The following is an 8,009-nucleotide window of genomic DNA, read 5'->3' as shown; positions in this document are numbered from 1 at the left end:
TCTCTTGACCTCATTAAGGCTACATTGCAGTAGTCTAGTATCATTATGGCCTGTATGAATCCAGACTTTGAAGGGTCCCGCCACTAAATGGGGACACAGCAAATATGTTTCAGTATATTTTGGAAAATCCAAGCAGTTGTGTTTCTCACCTGTCCAGGGCTAGGTGCACCGTGCTGGGGAGGGGGCTGGTTGCCTGTCGGAGTACTGGAGGGCTGCGGCTGATGAACTGCACCCGAGTGGTGGGAGAAGGACTGAGGCGCTACACAAGAAAAATAAATAATTAGTGTAAAGAAAGCTTTACATTGTTATTTGACAGTCAATAAAGTGTGAAACTATTTAATGAAAGTATGGGCTTTACTTATAGTGATTAGCTTACCATCGACAACAGATCAACTTTAAACGTTTTTGGAGCAATATCAACGTCAATCACTTTGCAGGTCTGGATCCACTCACCGTAGATGCCCTGCTGTGGTCCCTGAGATCCGTCCCCCTGCGCAGAGAACTGGGGGCCTCCTGGGGCTCCCAAGGCTTGTGGGTGTGGACCCCCACCTTGACCTATCATCCTGGCTCCACCTTGCAGCATAGAGTACATAGGCTGAAGAGGGGGAAAAAGAGAGAGACAAATAAGCAGATTTTTAATACATTTGTTTTAAAGCAACGCTATAGAACTTTTCCCACTTCACAGGTTGGAAGCAGAATTGCCCATTACATTACATTACATTACACTGTCCAGTTCATTCCAACTACAGATCCGCCACCCAATCTAGCAAACTTGCATAATTGAACACAATTCCACTCCCAACCTTTAGGGGGACCGAAGTGGGAAAAGTTCTCTAGTGCTGCTTTAGGGCGTTTTCACACCTACATCATCTGGCCTGGACTTTCAGACTTTTCAATTTGGTCCGAACCAAAACTGCAGGTGAGAATGGTGCCTTGTACCACGTTCCTGATCAAAAGACCAAATTTTGGTCCAATCAAAAGAGGTGGTCTTGGTCTGGACCAAACTGAACCATGGTTTGGGTCGTTTGTAGTATGAAAGGAAGTTAGGCAACTACGCACCATAGAATAAGAAAAACCCCGGAACCTACTGCAAACAATCTCCTAACCGTTTACAACTTGAATTAAAAGGGGTTAGAGGATAGATGTCCTACCTGTCCAGGGTAGGGTGTCATGGCCTGGATGACCTGCTGCTGGCTGTACTGCTGTGGGTTGTACTGAAGGTAGGACTGAGGGTAGGGGGATGCTACCAGCGGGGCTCCAGCGGCTGATGCTGCAGCTTGCAGCATGGGCGGTGCTGAGGTACCATGGTCAGAGCGCTGACCCACTACTGAGCCTGGTGGAGGCAAAAAATGATCAAGATGACAGAAACATGGAGGAAAAAACTATTTGAGTTTAAACAAAAACTAGAGGCTGTTCTTATTAAATTGTTATTTTGTTAAGCAGATGTCAGTGCACTATTGTATTGCAGGTTATGGCTATCTGGCTTTGACAAGAGCTTAGAGAACATTCATTTTAGAAGCAACTGTAGTTTTTATTAATGTTAAAACTACAAATTGAAATCCCAGACATACAGCACTGGAGAGAAAGGCATTGTTTTAACCTTTGGTCCTGGGGTATTTTCCCTGGCTGACTGTAGACATGGTGTACTGGTACATTGGCGGGGGCTGAAAGACAGAAATGATCAAGAGGTCAACTCAAGAAAGACTGTTGCTGCATTGTGAGGAATACATTTAAAGCTGAAACAATTAGTCAACTATAAGAAAATATATTGGCAATAATTTTCATCATCAGTTGATCGTTTGTCACTTATTTTCTACCTCTCCAATGTTAATATTTACTTACTGGTTTCTTTTGGTATTTTATGACAGTAAACGGAGTGTCTTTGGATTTTAAAACAGACATTTGAATGTAGCACCATGGGCTCTGGTGAATGATGATAGGCATTTTATATTTTTTTTTTTACTTTTAAAATAATTTATTGAGCAAGTTATCAGCATAATATTAATATAACCTGAATTGATAATATAAATAAGTGTTAGTCGGATCCCTAAATACATTTTTTTTTTTTTTTTTAATCTGCTGTACCATAGGAAATTTGGATTACACTCATGTGGCTGGTCAGACCAGCTGTTGCGGTGTTAAACTTGTTTTTAGTTTACATATCTTGAAATGACACTGGTAGTATATACCTGCACTTGATGGATCTGTGATACATAGGAGAGGTAGGGGGTGTTGTACAGTTGTCCCTGTCCGCCTGGGTGCTGAAGGACCACGGGGCTTGGAGGAGTTGGCCGAGGTGGGGTGGGGGCAGTATTGGGCTTCGTCTGTACGATAACACAACCAGAGGAAAATAAAACCTGCATGTCACTAAGTTAATCACAATGGTTTCAACACATTTAATTACTCAATATACGAACATTTTTGCCATGTTACAATAAGTGATATAAACAGTGCCATTGGGGTCTTTGCATATTGCAATAAGTATTTGCACCAATCACTTTTATTTTTTCATCTTTTGTGCATAGTTTGTCATGTGAATAGCTTGACTCCTCTTTAATACATTCCTTAATTACTAGTGCCATCTAAATACTATTCCAGCATTTTTCACATTTCAAGGATGTAGCAGGAATAAATGGGCTTACCAGAGGCATTTGAGCTTTGATAGGGTTGAACTCTTTAGCGTTGGGGTTTAAGGTTGATTTCTTTACTTGGCTAGAAGATAGGAAAAAAAAAATGTGTTTACAAATGACAATCACAATGACCTAAGTAAGCTAACTTGAATGGTTTATGATGAGAAATCCATTTTTGAAACTCACTCTGCCACGCCCTCTGTCTGCTCCATTGACTCAGACCTGGCATCGTCACTTCCCGGGGTCCTGGCTGGCTGCGGGGTGGCTGGTGAATGCCTGTCTGAAACGGGTGCTGTTGTGGCGCTTGTTGTGGCACCAGGTGTAGTTGTGGTGTCCTTGGTGGCAACCTCAGCAGGGGCTGGTGACGGCTGAGGTTGGGGGTGGGAAAGACTGGGAGCTTGAGCCAGAGCTTTGGGCTCTGATGAAGGGTGAGTGTCTGATGGCGAGGGTTTGGCTGCACCGGCGACCTCACTGACAGCAGGGGGGGTTGCTGCGGCTGGGGAGCTGGGAGAGCTGCCTCCACTCGGCTGGAGCTGCAAGATGAGTGGAAGATGAGTCATTAGAAGATGGCAAATAGATAAATGTAGTCTAATGGCACATGACTTCAAGTCATAATTATACCTTTTGTTAATATTTTTGGAATAATTTTACTGTAATCTTGAATTACCAAATCTAAGGAGCAGCCAATAGACACTAGGCAAGTGGCCTTGAGAATCAGAACATGTCCAATAAAACGTGAAAGAAAAGAGAAAATTTGCCGCTTCCACCAGGGCGACAGAAACTAGTCTTACTCCAGTGATTAGTCACACACTGCAAATTAAATAACCTCATTATAGAAACCAGTCTCAAATGTACAACCATTTTTTATACTAAGGAGTGTTGCATATAGAGTGAGTAAACCTTCAATATCAAGTAATACATGTTAATGGTTACAATCAAGTGAATAAAACAAGTTATTTTTTAAAGAAATTGTCTAACATCAGTGATGTCCCAGGTCACAGCCTCATGATTGGTCACAGATTGTCTAATTTCACGCTTCATGGAAAGGGAACAGAACTCTTACCCTGAATTCCTTGCCAAATTTCCGCAGCTCCTCAATCTGCGACCTTTGCTGAACTGAGGGAACTGGTGGAGGAGAGAGGAATAAACATGAATGAAAATCAAAACATTTTAAAACTGCAAACACAGGACATGTTGTCAAAAACATACAAAGCATGCAACTATGCATAAGTGTATATCATCAAATGTATATGTTCACCTAAATTGAAAGACTTTCCAGTGCTTGGCTGGTACCAATTTGAAGTCTTATACACACACCTTTACTACTCTTGCTGTCCTCTGTGAGGCTGGGGCTCTCTGCTGAGCGTTCTTTTGCAGCTGCGCAAAGGATCTCATTCACTGTAAAGACGAGACACACGGTAAACTAATTAGTTGCAGTTCTTCATCAGATTCCACCTTCAATACTTGTTGCGTAATGCTACAAGGTCACGGTCTCATTGAGGCAGATACAACTCATGTCATTGGAGAAAAATGGTTTGGACTTTGATTTCAAACTCTAAATTATCAAACAACAACAGAAGTCAGACAGCACCATCAACAGGGAAGAGAGGGGCGGGGCCAGACGTCTTCTGGGCAGGCAGGGAGACAGACGATGTGTCCAAATAAGGCGTGTCCTGGGAAGAACCTGATTTAGGAGAGCGAGTAGCTGCAAGGAAAGGAAAATTGAAGTTTTAGGCAAGATCAATCAATAATATAGAAGAGGATTTTTGTAACAGCAGTTGATCGAATGTACCTGTAGACTGAGTGTGTGAGTTTAAAGTACGGACAGTTCTGCTTGACTGTGGAGGTCTTTGGATCTTGGGAGATGTTCTGATAGAGACTGAAAGCCAAAAAAAAAAAAAAAAACTCCTTTCAATTTTTCAAAATTCCTACCGCCTTATCAAAATGCAAAGATGCTGTTCAAACACGTTATGACTCAAGTTCAAACACTTACCTCCATTAACAGGCCTGCCAGCTTCAGACAGCGAGTGTGGGAGTGAGTGGGAATGAGGGACTGTGTGTCCGTGAGGAGTAGGGGGACTGACTGGGGATGGGGCAGCAGAAGCAGAGGCTGGCGTGGGTGCTGGTCCCCCTGGAGATGCAGCTGTGTATGGGCTCGCAGGGCCAGAGTTCGGCCCTGGGCTTGGGCTTCCCTGGGGATGGTGGGAAGTGTAGGCCCCACCTCTGCCTGACAGAGGGCTGTTTCTCTCTGAGGGTGAGACACCAGACTGGGTACCAGTGGCAGAGGGCAGTGGGGGTCTGGGGGAGGAGGATGGAGGGTTGGAGCGATAACTTCCACTTAGACGATTGTGGGGTGTAGGTCCCCCAGGACCTCTCTCAGCTCGCTCCCGGTTCATCTCTCTCTGACGTTGAGGTAATGGAATGTACTTGCCCTCCCTGAAAGAGAAAGATAATACGTCACACACGGGGGCAACAAGGTGTTATAGGTGACACAAGAAATACTACACTATCAAAACTGGTGCATAGAAACATGATGAAATTTGAAGTTCAAAGTTTATTCAAGCATTTAACTGAGGGGATTTGTTATTTACATGTATAATCTACAATACAACAAAACACTATTTTTCTACAAGCCCAACAAACGAGCGGCTCCTCTAACCTGGCTCCAGGGCTGTCGCGGCCCCTTTCACGCTCTCTGTCACGGGGGCTCTCACGACCCCTCTCACGATCATTGCCATCCCGCACCACAGCACTGTATTTGTCCTCCTCGCTTTTGCCCTCATCATTTTCCAGGCCCACACGATGGCGATACTGGGGGCTGGACTCAATCTCGCTGGCCAGGCGAGCGGCGCGTGCCTCCCTCTGCCGATACATCTCAGAGGTACCCTTCTCCAGCGGCACACTGGTCAGCGGGAGAAAGGTGGGACAAAGAAATAAAATGAAGGTACAGAAACCTTTGGAACTGTTGATGAAGCTAAACTTAGTTTGTGTCAAATGTGTAAATCATAGTGTCATAATTATTGAGACTTAGTGGTAACAACGATGATCTTATTGACCTCAACACGATTTTTTTCCATTTAGTTAGCTGGTAAAGACTAAGCGTCTTCCCAAAGTACACTTCCTTGTGAAAGTTGACTTTCATCTATACATCAAGCTTGACTATTATCAAATTATATGCAAGAAGGGTTGGGTACCAAACTCTGTACCTTTTTGGGTACCGACCAAATTAAGTTGGTAACTACAGAGGAAAGATTCACTTTAAATCAAACGTTACCAAATTTTGGTACCAGAGAGTGCACGCTTATCTGTCCTCTCTGCATATTGACAGAGCGGCGCTCCAACACACACACACACATGCACCCATGATATTAATGGCGAGCTGAAAGCAGTCACGGTGCTGTTGACGTTACACTTCCTCTGAGACAAGAAGGCACAACAGTGGTTTCTGTGTCCTGGTGACTGACTGACAGGCTGAGGTTGTAAGGCAAGGCACCTTTATTTCTACAGCACCTTTCAGCAACAAGGCAGTTCAAAGTGCTTTACATAAAACATTAAAGAACAGCTAAAAACAGTTATGTTGAAAATAATACAGGCTAAAATTGAAAATACAAATAAAAGAATAAAAGTTACAGTGGGTAAGAAATAAATAAGTCCGGCAAGCAGCCGCCGGACTAACCTAGTGATACGTGCAGGACTTCACTGTGAGCGGACTGTTTAGAGACGATGTGGCCAGCAGGTAAAGTTAACTGGTCCCTATGTACAAACAACGTTCTATCATAAACGAGAGGTAACCCAGCAACGGCGATTATGAGCTTGTCCTCAGTTAGAGTGTAAAATATTCTAAATAAATAACAGTGTTCTAAGCAAATAGGATAAATAGGGTTGGAATTATTTTTGAAACTGAAATAATTTTTGTAATTACAGAGGGAAAGTACTAAATCTGTCTGTGGGTTTTTGGCAAGGATATAGGCCTATATACAAGGAAGACATGGCATAGTGCATAAAGATAAATGAAGATGCACAGACTTCTATTTTTCTCCTTGCCAAAAGCCCACAGACAGATTTGATATAAAACTTTAGAAGCAAGCAAAAATACATAAAATAATATTGTATCAATTCTTTACAACAAAATTTCAGGACATTACCTGTGTTTTGTCAGCAGTGTTTGGCTTATCTTAGAAATAATAATACATCAATAATCCCTGACGGCAATAAATCCATATGAAAACTTACGTATACATGGAAAGGCTGGAATCATATGTTGATGTGACTCCATATTTTACTTCATTGAAACGGAACATCTCATTGGCATCCCACCCATTGGACTAAAAACAACATAAATAAAAAACAGGAAGATTAATGGGTTAGTAAGTAAATCAGTACTTTAAAATAATGATAATTTAGTATATCAGTTTGATTTCTTGTGGCATCTCAGATAAACATCTTGTTTCAAAGGATTGAGGTGTGGATAATCAATTAAAAAGGAGGCTGTATGTATGTAGTATGACTAAGGGTGCATATTATTATACTACTTCTGAGTCCAAAGGGTATTTATATCATTAGATGTTAGTTGGTGTTTCTGTGCATCCAAGAGACAGAGTGACTCACTGCATCATTTTCCAGATCGTAACTCTCTCCATTGCTGTCTCCTCCCTCCCATCTTTGCAGAACCTTCTCTTTGTGTTCTCCATTGATGCGAGTGGAGCTGATGGCTGTGTCTGTGAAGGTGTCTAAAATTCAAGACAAAGAAAAGAAGAAGAAACAGTCTCTAAGTGTTTCATTTCTCAAGACTTGTCCACAACCTGCATTTGGGTCTCAAAATGTTAAACTATGTATCATTTACTTGCTTTTAACCAAATTGCAGAAAGTCAATTATCTTCTCTCCCCCTATACCCCATGATATTAAAGAGACAATTCAAACCAGTCATACCATTTACTACAAATCAAGGACACTCCCAAGTGTGAACAAATAAATACTTTTACACAAAGCCCTCTTTTCTTTTTCAGGAGGAACTATATGTCTTGCTTTAAATTCATTGCAGGTTGGTGAAGAACTTGCATGTTACTTTTCCCCCCCAATGCCTTGGTCAATTGTGTATGTGTGTGTATGTGTGTGTGTGTACCTTTGGTGGCATAGTTGAGGTCAACATCTCTGCAGATCATAGTCACCAGGTCAGAGGGGCTGAAGATCATAGTGTCAGTGATCTCCTCCCTTCGTGGCAGAAGTGATGTTGAGCTCTCCTCCTCACTGCGTTTGTGTACAGCGTCCACAGCCAACTCACACTACGGACCAAACATTAGGAGGACAAAAGGAAATTTGAGAACTTTGTAGCTTGCAGAGCAGGACTTAACTAACGTAAAGGCCATTTTTTTACTGGA

General features: G+C 42.5%; 1 protein-coding gene across 3 annotated transcripts in view; it reads right to left on the bottom strand.

The window, feature by feature from the left end:
• LOC116671273 (ataxin-2-like protein) overlaps positions 1 to 8,009 on the bottom strand; it is a 12,026-nt gene that overhangs the window by 1,178 nt on the left and 2,839 nt on the right. Inside the window, exons 5-20 of one of the 3 annotated variants that reach the window (XM_032502428.1) lie at positions 7,754 to 7,913; positions 7,239 to 7,360; positions 6,864 to 6,955; positions 5,286 to 5,532; positions 4,624 to 5,068; positions 4,423 to 4,509; positions 4,222 to 4,335; positions 3,948 to 4,028; positions 3,694 to 3,755; positions 2,817 to 3,163; positions 2,643 to 2,712; positions 2,190 to 2,324; positions 1,601 to 1,664; positions 1,152 to 1,333; positions 454 to 595; positions 150 to 259 (exon numbers count right to left, since the gene is read on the bottom strand). In XM_032502428.1, coding sequence (XP_032358319.1) covers positions 150 to 259; positions 454 to 595; positions 1,152 to 1,333; positions 1,601 to 1,664; positions 2,190 to 2,324; positions 2,643 to 2,712; positions 2,817 to 3,163; positions 3,694 to 3,755; positions 3,948 to 4,028; positions 4,222 to 4,335; positions 4,423 to 4,509; positions 4,624 to 5,068; positions 5,286 to 5,532; positions 6,864 to 6,955; positions 7,239 to 7,360; positions 7,754 to 7,913 — 2,460 coding nt within the window. Of the gene's footprint in view, positions 1 to 149; positions 260 to 453; positions 596 to 1,151; positions 1,334 to 1,600; positions 1,665 to 2,189; positions 2,325 to 2,642; positions 2,713 to 2,816; positions 3,164 to 3,693; positions 3,756 to 3,947; positions 4,029 to 4,221; positions 4,336 to 4,422; positions 4,510 to 4,623; positions 5,076 to 5,285; positions 5,533 to 6,863; positions 6,956 to 7,238; positions 7,361 to 7,753; positions 7,914 to 8,009 lie in introns of all 3 variants that reach the window. The other 2 variants (XM_032502426.1, XM_032502429.1) reach the window with 2 other exon arrangements.

Source organism: Etheostoma spectabile, chromosome 21 (assembly GCF_008692095.1).
Source record: "Etheostoma spectabile isolate EspeVRDwgs_2016 chromosome 21, UIUC_Espe_1.0, whole genome shotgun sequence".
Lineage (NCBI taxonomy): Eukaryota > Metazoa > Chordata > Actinopteri > Perciformes > Percidae > Etheostoma > Etheostoma spectabile.
The sequence above is the reverse complement of the archived record's forward strand: the minus strand, read 5'-3'. Positions and strand labels throughout refer to the sequence as shown.